The 24,199-nt window shown below is 43.5% G+C and overlaps 1 protein-coding gene across 1 annotated transcript in view; it reads right to left on the bottom strand.

Moving 5' to 3' along the window:
- Positions 1–8,143: 8,143 nt before the first annotated feature.
- The window catches only part of OTOL1 (otolin 1), a 101,633-nt gene continuing 85,577 nt past the window's right edge, over positions 8,144–24,199 (bottom strand). Inside the window, exons 7-8 of the mRNA XM_068233311.1 lie at positions 21,618–21,689; positions 8,144–9,045 (exon numbers count right to left, since the gene is read on the bottom strand). Of these exons, the coding sequence (XP_068089412.1) occupies positions 8,144–9,045; positions 21,618–21,689 (974 nt within the window). The remainder of the gene's footprint in view (positions 9,046–21,617; positions 21,690–24,199) is intronic.

Here is a 24,199-nt window from a genome sequence, read left to right as displayed (position 1 = left end):
GCCTCCTGCCCGTCTGCCCCTGATCCTGTGGTGCCCTGGGCCATGGCCTATGTGGCCTTGGCTTAAATCCGGCCCTGGCCAGATGTCCCACAGTATAGGTAGTTTGATGTGCCCCTACTATAGGTAGTAGCCATATGTCCCCCCAGAATAGATAGCAAGACGACCCCCCAGTAAAGATAGCCAGATGTTCCCCTAGAATAGGTAGCCAAGTGACTCCCCCCACACTATAGGTAGCCAGATGACCCCCCCCCCCTAGTATACATAGCAAGCTTTCACCCCCCAGTATAGGTCACCAAATGTCCCCCCCACCCACCCAGGCAGACCACTATTTCCCCAGTATAGGTAGCTAGATATCCCCTCAGTATGGATAGCCAGTGTCTCACAGGTGGGTCACATGATAAGAGACCCTAGCTGTCACCATGGAGAACAGACACTAAGAAGCACTGAGGAGAACCTGCAACTAAGATGGGGCATGGGAACCTGGAGAGGTAATAGACACTTTGCCCCCTCTGCTCACACTCTGCAAATTGCATCTTTTTTGCTGCTGGGTAATGCCACAGTGTGTCAAAATAACAAAGATTCACTTCTGAGCATGGCTGCGGCCAGGCTCAGGTATTATTATTATTTATTATTATTTATTGAATTTATAAAGTGCCAACATATTACACAGCGCTGGACAATAAATATATACAATGATACAAGGATGACAGACATAACAAGGTTATACAACATAGAACAAAGTTATACCTGCAAATTGTACAAAATACATGATCATGCAATATGGGCTGGTTAGGTAGACCCAGTAATACAAGTACAAGTATAGGACAGGAGTACATGATCCTGTAGATTACACCAGGGAAAGGAGGACCCTGCCAGAGGCTTACAATCTAAAGGGTGGGGTGGAAACACTATTATTATTATTATTATCTATTGTATTTATAAAGTGCCAACATATTACGCAGCGCTGGACATTAATTTAGGTTACAGACAATATTTAGGGGTGACAAACAGCAATATGACAATACAGGAATACAAGAAAACCAGATCACACAGCACAGTATGAGTACAAGGTAATGCTTAGTCAGTCACTGGAGGGGAGCATGGAGATTAGGCAAGTTAGGTTCACTCAAATGCATAGCATGGGTGCACAGTAATGGAGGTGCATGATCAGGTAGGACACAAACGGAGGATGACCCTGCTCAAAGGCTTACAATCTAGAGGGAGAGGTAGGGACACGAGAGGTAGGGGACCAGAGTTCAGCTGTGGGTTTAGAGCAATTGTGAGGGGTGGTAGGCCAGAGTGAAAAGGTGAGTTTTGAGGGCCTTCTTGAAGGTGTTGAAGGAGGGGGCTACCCTAATGGGTGGAGGTAGGGAGTTCCATAGTGTTGGAGCGGCTCTTGAGAAGTCTTGGAGGCGTGCATGGGACTGGGTGATGCGGGGGATGGTCAGGCGAAGTTCATTGGAGGAGCGGAGTGAGCGGCTTGGTGTGTATCTCTGAGTAAGATCAGAAATGTAGGTTGGACAGGTTTTGTGGACGGATTTGTAGGTCAGACACAATATCTTGAATCTGATTCTGGACTGGATAGGAAGCCAGTGGAGGGATTCACGGAGGGGAGCCGCCCTGGTGGAGCGATGGGAAGAGTGGATAATTCTGGCTGCCGCATTCATGATGGACTGCAGTGGGGCTATTCGGGTCATAGGGAGACCAGACAGAAGGGCATTGCAGTAGTCGAGGCGGGAAATTATGAGGGCATGGATGAGGAGTTTGGTGGTGGCAGAGGTCAGGAAAGGGCGAATCTTACAAATGTTACGAAGGTGGAAGCTGCCGGACTTTGTGAGATTTTGGATGTGGGGAGTGAAGGAGAGTGCGGAGTCCAGGGTGACACCAGGACTTATTGAAGGAGGTCATGAAGGAGCGGTTGGAGAGGTAGGATGAACCCCAGGTCAGGGCGAGATTGTGAATGCCCATGGATTGGAGGGACTGGAGGAGTAGGCGATGATCTACTGTATCAAAAGCTGCTGAAAGGTCAAGGAGGATGAGAATGGAGTATTTACCTTCAGCTTTAGCTAAAGCAAGGTCATTGACCACTTTGGTGAGAGCCGTTTCGGTTGAGTGGGCAGGCCGAAATCCAGATTGCAGTGGGTCTAGTAGTGAGTTGGCATTGAGGTACTGGGTCAGGCGTTTGTGAAACAGACGCTCAAGGAGTTTTGAGGCGAAGGGGAGGAGGGAGATCGGGCGGTAGTTGGAGGGTAGCGAGGGGTTGAGGGAGGGTTTCTTTTTTTTGAATATAATTTTTATTCAGAAAACTTTTACAAAAAACACACATAATAGAACATTAGAAATAGGAAGAAGAAAATATACAGGGTGCATGACAGTTCACCATGATATGTAATTATCACATCTGTGCTAGCGGGTACATTTGGCAAAAAAGGATCATCTATCACTAAAAGCTATGTGATGCTAACTCTTGACCATGTGGTCCCTCACTTAGCGAAGTCAAGGTAGTAAATTGGGAAAGAGTGTGGTGAGCAATGGTCACCGTAAGGATGGCTTACGTTATGTATAGTAAGGGGAGACATGGTCCGAGACAGTTGAACACATATATATGCATAGTAGTGATCAAAATGAATCGATGTTGTCAGAATCAAATATCAGATTTGTGTACCAGTGAGTATTCAAGAACCAGTCATGGCTATATTAGCTGATAATTGGAAAAAATAGGGAGAAAGGAAAAGAAAAGGGGTAAAAAAGGAAAAGAAAAACAGAAAAGAAAGAGGCAAGAGAAAACTATGACTAAAACCTCAGTCATATTTTTCTCTGCTTGTTCGTGACCCACCAATCGCTCCAAAAGAGTAATAATCTAACAGGGATGATCTGTCATCATAGATTGGCCTTCCTCAGAAAGCACAAACACTTCCCATCTTCTCCAGAGTACATTAAATTTCTCCTCTCTGTCCGATGCCCAGAAAATGACTTGTTCTGATTGTTTTAAGGCATCCAGTTGTATCTTCCAATCTTGAATAGTTGGAGATTGGGTAGAATTCCAAAATTTTGGGATTGTGAGGCGTGCAGCAGTGAGGATATGGCGAATTAGTGATTTTTTGTAGGCTTTTATGGGAGGGAGGGTTTCTTGAGCAGGGGCAGTACTGTGGCCTGCTTGAAGTCTGAGGGGAAGGTGCCTGTGGATAGGGAGAGGTTAAACAGGGTAGTGAGGACTGGGGCCAGATCCGTGAAGTGAGGCTGAAGTAGATCAGAAGGGATAGGGTCAAGGGGGGAGGTAGTGGTATGGGAAGTCTGCAGTAGGTGGTTGACTTCCTCAGTGGTAGTAGGAGTAAAGGAGGTGAGGGGAAGATAGGGTGGAGGAGGAGTTGGTTGTGAGTGGGTGGGAGGTGAAAATAGAAGATTGGATATTTCCTGACGGATGGAGACTATTTTGTCGGTGAAGTGTGTGGCTAATCTCGGGTGATAAAACCAGCAATGACAGGAACCAATTATACACATAACAAACAGAACTCTAGACTGGGAGCACACTTGTCTTTTTGTGTTTCCTGCTCAGGAAAACTGAGAACGAATGTAAATCAATGGAGGGCCAGTACACACTCCAAGGTGTTTTTCCTACCCAGAAAAAAAAACCTGACAGCAGTGAAGCAAAGTGTGGATTTTCTATATCAATTAAAGTAGCGTCTGTGAAAAAATGCCTGTGTTTTCCCACGTACAGACATACATGGTAAAAAATGCATGCATAAAAAGCACACACAGAAAACTGATAGACAAGTGTGCTACCAGCCAAAGGCTTTTTAGCAGAGCATTTGTCTAAAGGATGATGCTATCATGGAAGAAAAGTTAACTACAGAAGCACCTGTGTCCTTCCTGGCTAGCAAGCAGCTTTTGAATGCTGGACAGAGATCACACAGATAACATTAGTCATTCCAGCCCCCAGCCTGTGTCTGACAACTTTACAAGCTAAGAAGAGGGGGGAGGCTGCAGGAGGGAGAGAAACACTGTTTCTATGTGTCTTACGTGTGTTACAGAGAGCATTCCTGCAGACTTTCTTTTTAACGGACCATAAAGAGTTATATGAACAGGGGCAATAAATCTTTATTGGGGCAACCGGGGGCCCCTGACCTTTCAACTAGATCAAAGCAACTGCCTCTGTTGCCTGGTGGTTAATCCGGCTCTGGTTACAGGTACTGAACAGCCAGCAGAAAATGTAATAAAAAAAAAAATAGATGTAAGCTTTAACAATGGTATAGAAAGAACCATTGAAAGTTGATAAGGCATTCAGACATTACCTGATATCACTGAGGAAGAGCAATCTCGCCATGGTGCGCTCCAGTCCAGCACAGCCATCACTACACAAACAACTGTTTGCGGTGCGTTACACTGTGAGTTTGGTCTGTCAGTGTGAAGCAGTACACTAATTACACTCCCTGATTGATGTATACACATGCAAGATGTTTTAAAGCACTTCAGGCCTCCAATTTAGCACGCAATGTGATTTCTCCCCTTAAAACACTGCTGTGCGTCAAATCCTGATTTCTCCCTGGGACTTTTGGTGTCTATCCCACTCCGCCATGCACAAACTCAGATGTTAGACCCTTTGAAACATCTTTTCCATCACTTTTGTGGCCAGCAAAAATGTTTATAGTTTTCAAAGTTCGCCTCCCCATTAAAGTCTATTGCGGTTCGAAAAGTTTGCGCAAACCGAACTTTTTGCGGAAGTTCCCGTTCGAGGTCCGCAAACCGGAAATTGGAGTTTCGAGCCATATCTACTTGCAATAAAGAATGTAAGTTTCACATACATAGGCATGGCAAACAAGTAAGGTTCTTGTAACTGGCAATAATCTGTAGCAGCACTTTACTCCTATCTGTGGGCCTCTATTGGCTCCCAAATTAGAAAGCAGATGAATGAAACATACACACTTAATGCACCTGTTTGAAAATCTGTGTTGAAAAAGTCAACTGAATACTGTGGGAAAATGTAGTCAGGTGCTCGCTGCCTGGAATTGATAGACACAGGACATAAATAAAACAATACCATGCCAGCTAAAGCCAGGCAGTTTATTTGCTTTAAAAATATGCAGTTTTGTTACTTATCCGCTTTACCTCTCACAACAATAGTAGGGAGCAGATGTGACTTTCCTAAAAAGATCCATGAATATTAGATACTCACAACAGAATGAAAGGTTTAGTACTGCGGTAGCTGCGCTCTGTTTCCTTTCAGCACTTTGGATATGGTTGCTGTAATGTTAGCCGGGTTATGATATTAAATTCCCTTAAGAGTTAACCAGTTAGTCATTTTTTCCTTTAGAGGTGTCACACTGTCGGGAAAGAAGGTTAAAGTTGCTTTGCTAATATACAAAAGACACCATGGCCAGTGAGGAATGAATGTGACAATTGTTCAAGTACACCTGATAAAAGATGCTGTGTTGAAATCTCTTGGGGAGAAGTAAAACGTGATGCCGGAGGATACACCTGAAATGATTCATTGTCTAATCTACCACCGTTATTTATATGGCAATGATTCATGGCTCCAATATTTCTCATTGGCAAGGGTCACCTCTGAGGCCGCATCCAAAGACGAACCTATGAGGACCCACAGATAATATAAAGCAACAGTCATTAATAATTATTGTGTTGCATTGCTAAGATATGACAATATCTAGAGAACACAAGTTCATTGGTGGCGATGGAAGAATAAATAACAAAAGGCCCACACTTAATAAACCTAACATACAGGAAATGTAGTGTTTTTTTAGGCATTGTTTTTTCTTCTATGTAGAAAAGAATAATTTCAGAATGTGATAAATAGCTGGGACAGCCTGATGTGCAAGGAAGTCATTGCAGGCTCACCATGACAATGTACAAAAGCTATGTACAGAATCCTTTAGAATTTAGGTGGGTTTGAACAGCATGTGACCGGCAGCAGGGCCAGAATTTAAGTGGACCCAAATGAAAAATACAAAATTTCAGAAATAAAATCTATTTTCTAAATTATAATAATACATATATATATAATAATAAATAGCAGCCTTTTTTCAGCTGCATGATGACAAATATAAAATATTTTACATTTATTTGAGGAACCCCTACCTTTCATATTGCCGGGACAGAATCCGGCAAACTGGTGGAGTAGGAGGTGTCCGGCAAATGAGGAATTGCTAATGGCTGCCACCTGTATAAACCTAATTATGAAAAGAGAAAGGTGAAAAGCATGCACTAAAATGCTCAAAGGCTTGAAGGAGTGTTTATTTATCTTTGTATGTGTCAGAGCGTTGCAACTAAATATTTTGAATTAAAAAAATGTTTGGTTTGGGTCCGCTTTAAACAGTAATATTTCTGGACAGGCTGGGGATTTACTAACAGGGTAGTAAATCTGTTTAGTAGTAGGTTTATATTTTGGTAAGATTCTACAAGATAAGTATGGATAAGGAACTGAAAGATTTGGTGCACCTAAATTTTGCAGTGGCTGGATAGCGTACTGGTTGAAAGCACCACCTTTGACATGGGAGACAAGGGTTTGAATCCTGGCTAGGGTCAGTACCTATTCAGTTAGGAGTTCAAAGCAAGACTCACTAACACTGCAGGATGGCCTCTTGAACGCATCCCAGTGGCTGCAGCTTTTTAGCACTTTGAGTCTGACAGGAGAAAGTGCTATACAAATGTTCGAATTATTATTATAAGATTGGCCAAAAGATTGACGATGGTCTGGTATTTTGAGTTTGCAATGGTTTTCTTTGCGTAAGCCTCATTGATTGGTTTATTCCATGCCTAATATTCACCTTGCTCCTTAACCATAACCTCTTCCGGATGACTACCGTCCTCTCTTAACCTCCTTAGCAGTAATCCCGAGTCAGGCTCAGGATGGAAATCCACAGCTTAGAGCGGTAATCCCGAGCCTGAGTGAGTTATATGCAGGAGCTGCTGCATATCTGCTCTCTGTGGTGTTTAGGGTCTAAAGGCTTGTGAAAAAAAACTCAAGGCTTTTAGACCCTTAATCTGAAAATAAATAATCATAATGCCAGGGAGGTTAAAGGAAAACTGAGCTGGGGGAAGTTGACTTTACTTACCTGGCGCTTATTCCAGGCCCCCATAGTCTCTGAGGATCCCCTGTGTCATCTGGGTCCCATCCATTGTTACAATGTCACCCCAAATAAAGTCCACAACCGAGCAGGGTCACAAAGTATGGCAAATGTGCTTTCTTGACCGCAGGCCACATTGATAAACTACCATGGCTAGGAATAATCTGCACATGTGCAGTTATAAGTCTTTACCACTGCACAAGTACAGAATGCTTCTAGCCACAGGAGCATGATCGAGAAGGTACGCTGCTGGGACAGTGCATATGCTGTAGTGTGTGACTCAGCCAGGTTGAGAACATAATTGGGGTGGCAGTAGAACAATCAAAGGACAACGAGGGACCTCAAAGACTACGGGCATCCGTAATAAGCCCCAGGTAAGTACAAGTCACTTTTTCTTCCCTCAGCTCAGGATTTCTTTATATTTTCTCTCTTCCCAAAGCATAACCAAAATTTCCTGCTTAATACTAACCCATTCTTGACTCTTAACTTTATTCTTCTACAGTGGCAACTAAAACTAACCTCTTTCTATTCTACACCCTTGCGTTAACATTGCCTGGCTGCAGCCAGCCAGTAACCCCTAACCAACATTTTTATTCAATCATCCGTTTCAGCTTCAGCATCCAGCATCCAGTCCTTCCAATACACAATTTACTAGCATTACACAATGTATCCCCTCTAACTTTTCTAAAATAACGCATGCAGCTCTCTGTGCCAAACAAAATGTTACTCTACTCAACTGCAAATAGTAACCCATAAAGTGTTATAAGAAAAAAATACAAAAGTAATCAGCTGTTCTTCAAAAATTTTTTATTAAGGTATTCTTTAATTTGACATGCAACTGAGAAATCATTTAAACTGTATTCACGTGAAACATTTCTTGTATTAGCTGTTTAAATAATTGATTGGAAATAGCACAGTGCACACAGTTACATACTGTATCAAAAATCTGCATGTTTACAATGATCTTATTAGACTTCACTTCAAATATTAAAAATATGTGCCGTTTTCTGTTACAGTTTAACTAAAGTTCTGCAACACATAAAACTAATCCTTTTTTTGTACTAGTTTATCTGGTTCTCAATAGCGTCATCTGGGTACAAAAGGAAACCTGAAAATATGCTGTCATCATCATTGCTGACATATAGACCGTTCCAGTCCCTGGAAACCTCCAACCACACTTGATCACCAGCGTTCAACCGCAAAACCAACATGGCTGATGCCTGGTCAATCTCTTGCCCATAAAGGGTTTCACGACTCTTAAACATTTTCTTATTTTGGGCCACGATACTAATTCGAGCTGGCCGGCCTCTTACTGTCACATGAAATGCAAACACATATGTTCCTGGAATAGTGCAGTTGAACTTCCCTGTTATAGGATTATACTCCTCTTGTTCATTGTAGATTATTCTATCAAACTTGACAGGTGCGTTGGGAGCGGGGAAAGGCTTTGATAGGCCCACTGTAAAGGCAGATTTGGCAGGTTTGGGGTTATCGCCTTTTGATCCTTTTATGCCTCTAGAACCTTTTTTTCCAGGAGCACCCCGAACTCCTTTCATGCCAAAATTGCCTTTCGGACCAATAGGACCCATTACACCCGGAGGGCCAATCTCCCCCTTGTCCCCTTTGGGTCCAGGTTCTCCCCTCTCTCCCCGCTCACCTTCCAAACCATTTATTCCATTTAACCCAGCATCTCCTTTAATACCTTTATCCCCTTTCACCCCTTTCCCTCCAGTTTCTCCTCTGTCTCCCTTTTCTCCAACATCTCCAATATTTCCTTTGTCCCCTAAATCTCCTTTCTCCCCTTTGTCTCCTTTCTCGCCATCTATTCCTATTAAACCTTGATCCCCTTTTTCTCCTCTATCCCCCTTTGTGCCATTTTCACATATGTCTCCCTTATTTCCTTTTTGGCCTTTCATACCAGCAAGTCCAGTATTTCCTTTTTCTCCTTTTAGTCCCGTTTCACCTGTAAAATAAACACAAAAATTAATGTATATTTTCTGTTTTTTTAAAAAAAAAAAAACATAGAACAAATTGTCAGAAAAGTCAGAATTAGACTTTTTTGTACAATATGACAATCATTATTTTGCATTAATATATATATATGTGCATATACAGTATATATATATATATATATATATATATATATATAAGAAATTTGTAGTAAAGGAGATAAGCAAGCTGCATTTTTATATTAATTTTATTATCAAGCTACATTTGCTTGGCTGCCAGCCTGACCTGTTTTTCTCCAACAACAGCTGAGGCGTACAAGTGAAAGAAGCATGGGGTTAGCTGAGATAGAGTCTACTCAAAACACCTGATCTGCATACTCATTCAGTGACTTACAAAGCATTAAAAGCAGAGGATCAGCAAGTATCATTTTCATGAAAGCCCGACATACTCCTCTCAATTGGCCCCCATCGGCACTTTCTGGGCCCCATACTGGGAAAAGCTGCTGGTATGCAACCTTTGGCAGACAGTGGAAAATCACAGAACAATCACAATGACATTAATATAAGCATTCAGAAGACGTTCGCTACCTGAGAGGTTGGAAGACACCAGTTATGCTGCCTAGGTCAATTATGCCCACTGGTACTACAAAGTAATATGGTAATATGGTACTAGTTTCCAGTAGTTATGCAATGTTTTTTTAATGGTAAAAAAGTACGCTTTCAGACCTCTGTGATAAAGGGCACTAAGTGCAAATAATTCTGATGCAAATAATTCTGAGTTGATGCATGATCATTCAAGTCTCACTAAGGTGGAGTTTTCAACCTGCTTGAATTTGCATACAAAATGTGCATAATTATGCATCAGCTGGGAATGATTTGCATCTCATAGACCATTCTTAAAAATGAACACTGTCAAGTCACATTTTCAACATTTTTTTATGAATAGGTAAACAAAATTGTAGGCAAGGCAAACAGTCTGTCACAAATGTGAATTTTCTACATTATAAGTGAAATAGTGCTTTATAAAGTAAGTCTGTAGGCAAGGTTGGCTTTATACTTTTTCCCCCTCTAAGCCAACTTTCTTTTTGCTCCCATTCCATGTGCAGCAGCCCCCTCCCTTTCCATGTGTAGCACCCTCTTCTGTGCGTAACATCCTTGTACAGCAGTCCCTCTCTTTCATATACAGCTCTCTCCTTTTTCCTTATGGTGCTCTCCATTTGCAGCCTTCCTTTTCTATCTTAAGCAACCCCTTTTTGCATGTCCTGCTGCCCTCTTAATGGCTGCCACCCAAGGCCCGGAGTTTTGTGGCCTTTCAAGAAATCCAGCCCTGTCTGTAGGGTTGATGTGGCCATTGGGCAAGCTCACTTTAATGAGTGAGATGAATTTAGAAATACAAATGAAAAAATAAGCTTACATAAATGCAGATATCCGTGCTCACTCCAGTGCTTCCCCCTACATTCTTGAAATTAAAGGTTAACCAAGGTGTTTAATTAGGTGTGTAAAGCGGGTCATGCTGATGCACATTTTACTGAGTAACTTTAAATGTCTTAGCACCTTTAATACATAAATCAGTGCTTAGCCACCAGCCAGGTCTTTTTGTAAAGCTGTAAAGGAAGCCAAGGTGTCCCCTTTAAGAAAATATTGTAATTAGTCAGGAGCGATGGTTAGAATGACATCTAATTTACTTTGAAATTTCACTTTAATAGTCAACATACTTTCAAATCGATCACAATTGCATAAATTAATGCTTCATGCATGTTAATAAGTCACTTATGCATATGCATCTCTATATGTGCTTTCTGTTAAGCCACAAACTCAAAGCATATTGTATACATATTTTGTGCTGCACATTGATGTGTCCTTACATTCGGTGAACCTTTACATATTTTTCTAATGCAAATTAACTTGAGGCAAAAAAGGTCATGAAAATATATTGTATATGCTTGCAATCTTTTATAACAGGCGCTGTTTTCCATCTCTTTCCATTGCAAGGATATTAATCCAGCCACAATTACAGTTATAAGGCAAATAGAAACCTGGAAAGGGCTGTAACTCATGACAACAAGTCTGGAAAATGTCTTTATTTGTCCTAAATATTCTATGGGTGTAATGTGTTAAATCAGACATCCAATTTTGGGTAAGCTGGGTTTTGGAAATAAAGAACTTCCTATAGAATTGGATATCTGAAGTAAATGCAGCTATACCTCACTGCAGTAGTGTAAGATAAAAGGGTTGCAAATGGACCACTGATAGGGCTGGCTGTTGTGACGGTACCAAAGTGTAAATTATGAATGACTGTGACTGTACTCTTTTTGTGAAAAAAATCTGTTCAATTTCCTGATCTCAGAATTATTTGACACCTTCTTCAGATGGTTCTGGGGGCTCTATGAAGAATTTGTAACAAAGGCTGAATTTCAAAAAATGTAATCTGGTATATGGGCCTCTTGGACCTCTTTGAACCTCTTATTGCTTCTCTTTGGTCCATATACTATTCACTTTTCTCCTCAGTGTTCTTCAAAGAGATATTTTCAAACTTTAGCAATAAAATACCTTTAAAGATCCCATCAAGCAAGAAATTACTCGAAATAATTTGAATATCCCTTTTTTACTGACTTTTTTATACTTTTTCCATTGCTAAATGCTGAAAAGTTATTTTTTAACTAGCCTTTGGGCAGGGTCCTCCTCCTTTTGTGTCTTACCTGATCATGCACCTCCATTACTGTGCACCCATGCTATGCATCTGAGTGAACCTAACTTGCCTAATCTCCATGCTCCCATCCAGTGACTGACTAAGCATTACCTTGTACTCATACTGTGCTGTGTGATCTGGTTTTTCTTGTATTCCTGTATTGTCATATTGCTGTATGTCACCCCTAAATATTGTCTGTAACCTAAATTAATGTCCAGCGCTGCGTAATATGTTGGCGCTTTATAAATACAATAAATAATAATAATAACTAATATGAAAATCGTTCTCCTTTGAAATAACTCAGTAAAAAAGTTAATTGAATAAGACCATGTGTGCATGCCTCTTTACTTGACAGCAAATCCAGAATAAATGTTTACCCTAAATCAATTTGTGGGGTTGTGTGGGCTTTTCCCAACATGTTTTCCAGCAATGTTTTTGTAATATCTCCCATCATTGAGCTCCTGGTTCCAGATCTCCAGAATGACATCTGCCTTTTGAACACTTAACAAAACCACACCCCTAATATTAGCTCCTACTTAATGTATAACTGTAACTTTCTTCCAATGGTAATTAGTTCCTGATGTCTGACCCTATCCTCCTTCAACATAAACCGCTTCTTGATGTCTAACTTCCAAACCTTCCCATTATCCATTTCCCAGGTTTACAAAAACCTTCCTAATGCCTAATACTAAATTCCTAACCCTAACTGATTAAACTAACCCTTCCATCTGCTATTTCATAGCCAAACACCAGGCCGAAAAATAAAACCCTGGACACCAAGGCTGACTACCAAATTAATCACATGGAGCTGAAATACTGTCCCTGGTCATATGTGCTTATTTCACAAATGCACAAAGTTGAATAATGCCTAGTACAGTAATTATTATAGCAAACCATTAGAAATTATATTTCAGGTCTACCATTCTAAGCACTGAAGCTGAATATTGACAGGCTGCCAAGAGTTGCTTTTACCACGCTGATCTAAATATTGTTGTTAAATATACCATTAGCATAAAGCTAGCCCCATGTATGCAGATTTGTTATGGATTTGATGTGTTACACAATGCACCAGTGGTTAATTCTGACTGGCCAAAAACTGGGCAGATTGTGTCAGCAATATACACTCACTGGCACACTTTATTAGGTACACCTCCCTAGTACCAGGTTGCCTCCCACCCCCACACCTTTTGAACTGCCTTAATCCTTCATGGCATAGATTCACCAAAGTGCTGGAAACATTTCTGAGAGCTTTTGGTCCATGATGGCATCACACAATTGCTGCATTTTTATCTGTTGCACATCCATGATGTGAATCTTCTGTTTCACCATAATCCAAAGGTGCTCTTTTGGATTGAGATGACTGTGGAGGCCATTAGAGTATGGTGAACTGCTTGTCAAGAGACTGGTTTGAGATGATGTGAGAAGACAGGTACACTGTGTTCAGAGGGAATGGACATTGTCAACAACAATACTCAGATAGGCTGTTACATTTAAATGATGCTCAGTTGGTACCAAGGGTTCCAAAGTGTGCCAGGACAATTACATCACCACCAGCAGCCTGAACACAAAACAAGAAGGATCCATGCTTTCATGTTGATTGTGGATGTTACACATGGAAGAAAGCTCTACATATGGAGTGGGAGGGGAGATGCTGGACAAGACGGTTGGCCTAGGGGCAGAAAATGTATTAATACAGCCTTGATCCTAGTTAGTATCACCGTGGCCACATTACTTTATGCTTTAATGTGTCAATCTGCATAAAAAAGTGGCATATTGTGATGATCCGCTCAGCTGGCTGCACAGGCAGACAGCTGTTTGTCCATTCCTCTAGTCTGTGGGCTGCAGGTCTCTGGAACAGAGACCTGTCTTTCCATTGCAAGTTTCTGTTCTGTTCTCTTGCTGGGGAATTTGCATACATTCGTTATGCAAATCCCCTACCTGCCTTCTTTGATGACTGGCACTATAAGAGCTTTATGTTTCCCAGAATGCTTCGCTGGTCATTTCCCTTCCATGCTCAGTTCCTGATGGACACTGCTGGAGTGTCAGCCATTGCTATCTAGTATAGTTAATTCCTGGGGGTTGCTTTAGGCTCCCCTTCTAGCCCAGTTAGGTTGTATTATCTGTATTGCCTGTTCTGTCTTGTCTTGCCTGTTTGCCATTGTCCTGCCCCTATGGTGGTTGACAGGAAATGGTTCTGATCTCTGTTCTTGGAGTATGGCTGGTGCAGCGGTTGCTACCAGCTATCTCTTCTGTTCTGTCTCCTGGGATCGCGCTAACTACTTTGTGCTAGCGCTGGGGATCCTTCTGTTCTGTCTCCTGGGATCGCGCTAGCTACTTTGTGCGAGCGCTGGGGATCCTTCTGTTCTGTCTTGTCGGTCGCGATTGCGCTGTCACCAGCGGCGGTTGATAGCGAATCGTTCTGTCTTGCTGAGATCGCACTAGCCGCTAGCGTTAGCGGCTGTGGATCTTTCTGATCTGTGTTCCTGCTTGGATCACACTTGCTCTGGCGGAAGAGCGGTGGATCCTTCCTGCCTGGTTCTTGTTTTTCGTGTGTCTGTCTTGTCCGCTGCGCTTGCTACAGGCTCGGTGAGGTAACCGTTAAGCAAGCGCTCGCGTCCCCTGTTTCATGTTTGTCTGTTTATGGTTAGTTAGGCGTGCTTGTCTCTATTGTGCTTATCACGTGGAGATCACGCATAACCGCGTGCACTGTTGCGAATGAGTGCGGTGTTCGCGGTTAGCTAGCGGTTGTTATTTTCCGTATCTCCTTATTGTATTTGCTGTGCCTTTGCTACCCTCGTATTCTCTTCTGTTCTGCCTTGTGTCACGTCTCGCGAGAGGTGCGATCGCGTTCCTATTTCGTTTCTGCTGTTGTGTGTGCGCGGTCGCGGAGTGGCGACTGGATTGGCGCACACACATACAACCTATCCCTTTTGCTCAATCTCATTCGCAATCGCCTCTCTTGCGATTGCGTTCTGCGCTTCGTACAATTCCTGTCTGGCACTTGTGGAGGTACAGAGGATTGGTTCCTCTGCACTCCCCAGCGCCATCTGCCGACAGGAATTTCCCTCTACAGGTGCGTAGCACCTTTTGCTGGGTTCCTGCAAATTATACGCTTGTGGAGGATCTCCGCCGTGTCAGCGCACGCGTTGTGCGCTGATCACGGGGAAAGTTCCACAATCGTGACAGAATGACCAGCCCAACCCAAAACCCCAGTGTAGACGGAATTTCCGATTTGTACGATTTTGTCGAGTATGATTCTTGGGTCTTTAAGAGTTTCAAAATATTAAATTCAGAGACGAAAGAGGATTTTCTCTCTGAATGCATAAAATTTTGTCTGAATCCTACTTTTCAGATAACTGATCCGTCCACGTCTGCTCTCCAATTAGCTTATGTGCTTTTGAAAGACGATCTGTTTGTATGGGCTCATGAAATTTTGCAAGACAATTCTTGGAATGATAATCTATATCAGTTTCTTACATTTACATTTTCCAACTGGTTTGAGTTGCCTTGCTTGCCACCTGCCCTGTATGAGTGTGTAGTTGCTAATGAGTCAGCTGCTCTACCTACTCCATGCAAAACCTTTCAGTATGACAATCAGTTCAATGTGTCTGTTGCCACTTCAGGTTTTAAACAGCAGACATGCAAAGTGGCGAAAAAGAGAAAAACTAAAAAACGCAAGCATCGGAATAAAACACTCCCTATTGATGTTTGTAATGATGTTGTTCCGTCTCCGGCTTTTTTGCCCCAATCCAAAGCTTATGTGGATCCTGCTATAGGTAGGATCGCACACTACATTAAAGCAGTTAAAAAATCTGTTCTTGTTCCTGAACTCCAACCCTATGGAGATTATGTGGATACTGGCCTGTTTGAACCCCCATTTGCTTCCTGGGATATTGGGGCCTTGCTGGAAGAATTCGATTTTGATTGGAAAGCCTTTTGCGATTTTTACATCGCAAAAAGCGAAGATGTCTTGAATGCTTGTCTTGACTCTATGTACCTTCTGATTGATTCCGATGAATGTGACGAGGATGATGTGGATCTGGTGATCTATGCATGGCAAACGATTTTGGATGAGTTGCACACACACCAACCAATTGATTCCAATAAAGAGACATCGTTGTCGGATGATTGTTCCTGCCTTTCTGGGGTAAAGCATGTGAGTCTTGACTTTGTGCAATCTGAAATGAATGAGTGTGCCGCTGTGGTTGATTCCTGTGCGAATCCTGAAGGATTCGCTCCTGACAGTGTGCAGTTTGAATCTGTGCGATCTGATGCCTGTTTCTCGGATGTTCCTGCAGATTGTGATCGGCATGAGTCTGCCGGTTTCCTCAAGGATGTGTGGGATCCCTTGTCATTTAGAAACAGATCTTTGAGATCTTCCGTCTGTGACCCTGCTATGGGGAAAATTTCTCGACTATGCAGCGTCAAAAGTAAAATTATTATGCCTAATAAAGTTTATCCTGTTGATGTCGCCATTTCTTCTGCAAATGAGTTTCTGTCTCACCCTGTTCACACCTGTGCAGGCCTGTTGCCTGATGACAGTTGCTCCAGTGTTTCTGTCCTAGATGCCTTGCAGTCTGCTCCACAGATCGCGGAAGTTTGCGATATGGAAGCGTCAGTTTCGCAACCTAAAGCGATCTTGGATCCGCAAATTTTGCGTTCTGACTCCTCGGATTCGACATTGTTAGCCGAATCTAAGAATGAGACAGCGCTTCGGTTTTGCGAATCTGATGCTGAAGCTTCTTTGCCTTGTCCAGAGAAGCTTTCTCTGAACCTGCCCTGTACCATGAATGAAGGCATGATGTCCACTTGCATTGACATTTGCAAATCTGATTATGAAGAAAGTATTGACTCTCCACCCAGTACTCTGGATGAGTCAATATTGCCTTGTACAATATCTCCTGCCCTGCCCCTAGAGGCTCGTCTAGGTATTGCTGCTATTTTTACCTGTCTTTCTGCAGTTTTGGAATTGCAAGCTAGTTTGACTACTACGCAGAGTTCTGGGTGCAGCGAGATTAAAGTTAGGGAGTCAGTGTGTGGTCCAGTGAATATTCCTGTACGTTCCACTCATGATGATGAAATTCAGTCTCAGTTTATGGTGGAACCTTCCCTGGGACATCTGCCCTGTTCTCAAAATAAAGTTCCAGTTTTGCCCTGTAACATGGATAGTACAGAATCCTTCTTAGACAACTTGAAAAATGATGTTCCTGAGGTCTTGTTTGATGATCTAAAGGTCTCCGAGTTCCTCCCAAGGGGTGCAGAACTTGTGGGAGATGTCTCCTGCCCCCCAGGTCCTTCTGAGGTGTTGCCCACTTCAATAGGCATTGCTGCCTTGCTGACTACTTTTGCAGCTCTTGTGGAGCTTCATTCATGTGTAGTCAATGATGATATTACAGTTACAGAAAATTCTGAATTTGAGTCCTAGTCTTCTTTTGAAAGACCAGTACCTGTGATCTTTACTCGTGATGATTTTCTGCCCGGTACTGGTTTTGGTCTTGTCGTGTCGGACTCTGAGGTTGGCAGTTCCCCGACATGTCCTGAGGTTTCTCCTGTACTAGTGTACCCCGATGTGCTCTGTGACCCAGAAAGCCCAAGTGTGCCTCGGTTACCAGCGTACTCAGATGCTTCCTCTGTGGAGACATGTTCTGATATAGCCTGCCTGCTTGCATGCCCAGAAGTGGTCCCTGAAAGTCCTGATCTTGATGGGTGTCCTGCTAATTTTGAGTCTGGAATGATCATAGGTTCCATAGGGGTTCTTGGTGGTTCTCCATGTGAGCCTGGTGAGCGTTCTGGCTTCTTGGGATCTCTGCGGAGCTTCAAGGCGTTCTGGGAGATTCCGGGAAAAGTTTTGCTTGGTGCCCTGAATGCGATCAGCAATGGCTTTGGTGTTGTAAGGGACACTTCGAACAGGTATTGCGGCAGGTTTGGTATTCTTGGACGCTCCTTGGAAGGTGTTGGCTATTGTCTGGAGGGTGTCGATGGCTTCTTCTCTGGTGTCCACAGTCCTGATGGGTGTTACGCTGAGACTTGCAGTGCTGATGGGCATGTTTCGGTGGCTTCTGCTTCTGATGAGGTCGGTTTCGGATGGACTGACTCTGGAATTGGGCCTTGTCGGGCTGTCCTGACCTTCATGAGTCTTCAGTTAGAGTTTTGTGATGTTACCAGTCTTGAGGGATGTCTGGAATCCATCCCTAGAAGGGGGGGTACTGTGATGATCCGCTCAGCTGGCTGCACAGGCAGACAGCTGTTTGTCCATTCCTCTAGTCTGTGGGCTGCAGGTCTCTGGAACAGAGACCTGTCTTTCCATTGCAAGTTTCTGTTCTGTTCTCTTGCTGGGGAATTTGCATACATTCGTTATGCAAATCCCCTACCTGCCTTCTTTGATGACTGGCACTATAAGAGCTTTATGTTTCCCAGAATGCTTCGCTGGTCATTTCCCTTCCATGCTCAGTTCCTGATGGACACTGCTGGAGTGTCAGCCATTGCTATCTAGTATAGTTAATTCCTGGGGGTTGCTTTAGGCTCCCCTTCTAGCCCAGTTAGGTTGTATTATCTGTATTGCCTGTTCTGTCTTGTCTTGCCTGTTTGCCATTGTCCTGTCCCTATGGTGGTTGACAGGAAATGGTTCTGATCTCTGTTCTTGGAGTATGGCTGGTGCAGCGGTTGCTACCAGCTATCTCTTCTGTTCTGTCTTCTGGGATCGCGCTAACTACTTTGTGCTAGCGCTGGGGATCCTTCTGTTCTGTCTCCTGGGATCGCGCTAGCTACTTTGTGCGAGCGCTGGGGATCCTTCTGTTCTGTCTTGTCGGTCGCGATTGCGCTGTCACCAGCGGCGGTTGATAGCGAATCGTTCTGTCTTGCTGAGATCGCACTAGCCGCTAGCGTTAGCGGCTGTGGATCTTTCTGATCTGTGTTCCTGCTTGGATCACACTTGCTCTGGCGGAAGAGCGGTGGATCCTTCCTGCCTGGTTCTTGTTTTTCGTGTGTCTGTCTTGTCCGCTGCGCTTGCTACAGGCTCGGTGAGGTAACCGTTAAGCAAGCGCTCGCGTCCCCTGTTTCATGTTTGTCTGTTTATGGTTAGTTAGGCGTGCTTGTCTCTATTGTGCTTATCACGTGGAGATCGCGCATAACCGCGTGCACTGTTGCGAATGAGTGCGGTGTTCGCGGTTAGCTAGCGGTTGTTATTTTCCGTATCTCCTTATTGTATTTGCTGTGCCTTTGCTACCCTCGTATTCTCTTCTGTTCTGCCTTGTGTCACGTCTCGCGATCGCACCTCTCGCGATCGCGTTCCTATTTCGTTTCTGCTGTTGTGTGTGCGCGGTCGCGGAGTGGCGACTGGATTGGCGCACACACATACAACCTATCCCTTTTGCTCAATCTCATTCGCAATCGCCTCTCTTGCGATTGCGTTCTGCGCTTCGTACAATTCCTGTCTGGCACTTGTGGAGGTACAGAGGATTGGTTCCTCTGCACTCCCCAGCGCCATCTGCCGACAGGAATTTCCCTCTACAGGTGCGTAGCACCTTTTGCTGGGTTCCTGCAAATTATACGCTTGTGGAGGATCTCCGCCGTGTCAGCGCACGCGTTGTGCGCTGATCACGGGGAAAGTTCCACAATCGTGACACATATTTGGTGTTTATTTTTAATTGCACCTGTTATCCATAGTTTTCCTTTGCTGCTTGTGTCATTTACTACAGTGAAAGCGGTGAAAGCAATATGGCATTCTATAAAGTGTCAATCAGACTAATCACCACTTTTAGGACAGTCATCACTAAAACGACCTTAAGTAAAGGCAAAGTGTTACATTTTATATTCAAGGTGATCCTGTATAAAAGTAGAGGTCACGTAAGTTTCGGAAATAATGACTCTTTTCTGGTGAAATGCCTTCTTTATAAACAGGCCACATATTTCCACAACTTAATTGCTGTTTGGATCAAGCTCCACTAGGGGTCATCAGCTGTTCTTCTAAAAATGATCATGATAAGACAAATATATTTGCAGGCGGTCTTTCTGAGTGGAGGTTCTGAAATATTTGTCTGTCTGATACACAGATGCCTGAAGATTTTCCTAGATGTTTATATTTATATCTAAGCATATTCTGTAGATGAGGAGAGCAGTGACAATTGTGTAAGGAGAAAAGAAAGGTCCAGTTACCAGCTACCTGGGTCTCCTACCTATTTTCTCTCTTTTTACAGAATATAAGCACTGCAGTCGATGGGGAGTTAAATGAGAGTGTGGCACTGGCAATAAGGGATGGTAAAGCATTTATTTCCATTGTAAGTACCCTTATTATGGACGTACATTTAAAATGGGTGCCACAGAAATTTGGGAGACAGAGATATCTGCAAGTAGAATATTGGTAAATTACCAATATTGTACGATTGTAATAGTAAAATATTGGTAATCTTTACCAATGTTTTACTGTGGCCCAGAGCTGGGACAAGGTCCTCTAGCACCCAAGGCTGAGACACCAAAGTGCGCCCCTCCATCCCTCCCACCCCATCCATCACACACTGATTGCTATTAGACTAAGAGGCGCCCCAGGGCCCCCAACCCAGCTAACCCCTACATCTCTAGTTATCTGGCTTGCATTCACTGCCATGAATCCTCTTTTCTTATTTCTCTCTGCTTCAAATATAATAGAGGAATGATAGCTGAGTGAGTTGTGCGTCCCCTTCTACACTGAACCCTGAGGCAGGGGCCTCTCTTACCTCAGCCCAGCCCTGCTGTGGCCTAACCTAGCCATATTCTCACAGGAGCCCTCTTACTCAATGCTTATCCCTTAATGTATCACCTTGCAGATGCCTAAACCTAAGGAACCCCCCGCCATTGCCTAACCCTAAAGACCCCCGCCAATGCCCAACCACGAGGGCACCCTTGCCAGGCCTAACCCAAAGGACCCCTCCTCTACTGGTAACTAACACTATCTGCAGAAAATGTGGGCTATTTTTTTATAGCTGTAATTAATATAGGCAATATTAACATAGCCGCCAAATGATGCTATAGTGCATCCATTCCAGACTTCCCCATTATAGTGGTTCCTGCTTTAGTGCATCCATTCTACAGTTCCCCATTATAGTGGTTCCTGTTATAGTGCATCCATTCTAGAGTTCCCCATTATAGTTTTGCTCACAGTTCACCAATTTTAGAGTTTCCCATTATAATGGGCTTCATCACAGTTCCCCACAGTATAGTGTTCCTGGTTATAAAACCCAACATTACAGTGTTTTTTGTCTTTTGTGAAAAATCCCATTTGAAACCAAATCTTAGCTGTGTAAGGCGGATGTAAAACATGTTACATTTCTTTCCATGGACTTGAGGTTTATTCATGTTTAGAAATTCTTCTCGTCGACAACATTCAGGAAACAATATCATTAATTCACCATAGCGTCCCCAAATTAGACCGCTCCACTTACCAGCGAAGCGTATACGTTATTAAGGATGTCCTGTTCCTCCGGTGATGAGCGCACATATTCTGTAAGGCTGCCGTAATTAAAATGTATTTAAATACCACAAAATTTAGCGCCAGGCTCTAGCAGCATCTGTGCTCCCATAATTGCTATACAGTTATTGAAAACACATCCAGCATTCCTTGCCCTTAGGGAGCGAGTGTAACAATCTGTTAAAAGCCCTCTCATGGCATTAAATGGGTTAAATCAATTATTTAAACAGAATTTCTTAATCATAAGCACATGTTTGCGCTCTAATCACACGGACAGCTTCCAGTGTACGCCTGTCTGCTACCTGCAGCACGCATGTGTCCAAGCGATCTCTGGGGGGATTGTTTCTTCTTCTACAGAATCAATTTGAACAGAAGTCACCAGAGCAGAGTTTCATTACTAGGGAGACAGGGTGAGCAGCAGACAAACATAATTGCGCATCATTCATTATCATTACCTGCATCTCCTGGCTTTCCTGGGAATCCGGGAATCCCATTTGCTCCTTGGTCACCGTTCTCACCTTTCTCACCTACACAGAAACATCTGTATTAGCACTGTGTGCGATAAAGATCTCAAATCCCTCAAGGCCAGCAAATAGGTGAAAATGTAATTATAGCAAACTTGAAAATCCAGTTACATTAAAGAAATCATTACGAAGACAGGAAAACAAAGAAAGACAGGTGACACAATGATCTGCTGGAATGCCTGTATAGGAATGTATGGGCTAGTGAGTACAGACTGCTGCTTTCACAGGAAAAGGAAGAGGTGCATCATGTTTACTGAACACTATAGGACAAGGATTGGAGATATGTTTTATCGAACCTTTCAGCCCAATACAGGTGAAACATGAAAAATGTAAATATCATGCAAAAGTTTATTTTAGTAATTCAGGTGAAACTAATTTACAGCAAAGTCCCTGTTATACGGAACTCGGGCAACCGGAAGTCTCAACTAACCGGCATGCCTGAGGGGGATAACAGGGACAGTGCTTTGGGGGGTTTGCAGTGTAGAAAATACTTACTGAGCCTCTGGGCGCCATTCTCTACTCTTCCTGCATCTCTCTTTTGCTTTCTGGCATCCATGCATGGCTCCCGGCATGTCACGTGACTCGATGCGGATCAGGTGACACACCGGGAACCGTGCACAGAGGTGGTTGGAAGGAAAGGAAGGGTAGAGACAGCGCTGAAGGCTAAGTATTTTCAGCTGCATGGTGGGAAGGTTCATGCTTTTTCTTCTGGTTGCTCAAGCAACCGGCAAGCACATGTATCCGGCATCGAGCAATTCCCTGCCTATGCCGGATACAGGAGACTTTGCTGTATATAGGAACCCTTGTCAGGTGTTTTGGATTAATTAGCTGATTAGAGTCTGACACTTTGAGCCTAGAATATTGAACATTTTCACTAAATTATAATGGTCTGAGATTTTCATTTTGGGGTTCTCATAAGCTGTAGGCTTGAAATATTTCGCTTTGCATGAGGGACATCTTAACCACTCTGCAACTGCCTAATGCAGGATGGCGGCCGCAGGGTGGCTTCCTTATTATCCCCTGGACCCACCGGCGCTTGATCTCGCGATACACGAGATTTGACAGAAGCTCTAGCACAAGCTTCTGTAAATAAACAGAGCGGGGCTCCGTGATCAGCCTCCAATTCTTTAACTGATGTTCATGTCTTTTATAGACAAGAAACAAAAAATGCTGGATGCACAATGTAGTATAGAGACAGATAACTTAGTGTTGCACAAAACATGTCACTCCTGCAACAGAGAAATGTAGCCTAGCCAGATAGTAAGCATTGATTATGATGTGGTCAAAGGTTTTAATGGGTAAGAGATGTTTCTTTTACATTTTATGTTCCCTTCTTACATCGTGTGTGTACACCCCTTTATGCCAAAGCTACCGAACAAAGAAAAGCGCCCCCTACTTCTCACCACCCATACAGTGTAACCAGCGGAAGTCAACCAGGCCTAAGCTCGTCATTCAGCCAAGTGTGTAATCCACAACTAGGGTGCTAAGCAGTTAGCATGCCCAAAGCTTTTATTGATCGCGCGCAAAGTTTAGCGCTGTGTGGTGAGCGTGAGACATTGCACCAGGTGCGCCCGAAACGTCGCATGGTGCAAAGTTTCGGGCTCACCCGCTGCAATGGTTTGATCGCACCTGGTGTGCTGTTTGCGCGCGCTAGCTTATTGCGCTAAACTTTGTGCGTCCTAAAGGGCTTTATGCGTGCTAAGGGGCTTTTAGGCGTACTAACTAAGTTAGCACCCTTTTGTGAATCAAGCCCAAGGAGAGAGACAGACAAACAGACAGAGAACACATATAGAAAATGCAGAGCGGGGTAGGATACAAAGACAAAGAGACAGGGGAGGAGGAAAAGAGAAGGCTGGTACACAGTAATGTTGCAAGCAAACACAGGAAGGCTTATTTTATTTTTTATCATTTAAAAAATGTCAACAATGTTTGTTCCATATGTTAGCTGGCATTCCCTCAAGATATTTGGAGGCCATGAGGTGGGGCTCCACCCACTCAGCACTATCTGTCCAATCACTTGCCAACAATGTCAGAGTGGTCCAGTGCATCTCAGTAACCTGTCAGCAGTTCCAGTGTGGTTCCAATCAACCGCTTAATAGAGTAAAGGCCCGTTTCCACTTGTGTGGTGCGGAATCGCCGCGGATTGCCCGCTGACGAAATCGCATGCGGGAGCTAAATCGCATGCGATTTTTACCGCAATTTCACATGCGATTTCGCATAGGTTAGTGTATATGCGATTTTAACCATGTCAGAATTAGAATCACGTTTATTTCGCCAAGTACAACGGGGTTGTACCTGGAATTATTTTTGGCTCAAACAGGGTCGGAGATGGTACAAACACATGCATGCAGTCCAACATACACAGTCAGGTACAGTAGTACAAAGCAGCATATACCTATATATACAGCACATAACTATAATGAAGGACACGTGGGGAAGTCTGGAGAGCTGTGTGAGGGGAGCAGCCAGGGGCCATCTGCCGGTGGCGCTCGCTCAGCTCCGCAGCAGCTCCA

Source organism: Hyperolius riggenbachi, chromosome 4 (genome assembly GCF_040937935.1).
Source record: "Hyperolius riggenbachi isolate aHypRig1 chromosome 4, aHypRig1.pri, whole genome shotgun sequence".
NCBI classification, from domain to species: Eukaryota; Metazoa; Chordata; class Amphibia; order Anura; family Hyperoliidae; genus Hyperolius; species Hyperolius riggenbachi.
This window is presented reverse-complemented; position numbering and strand designations above follow the sequence as displayed.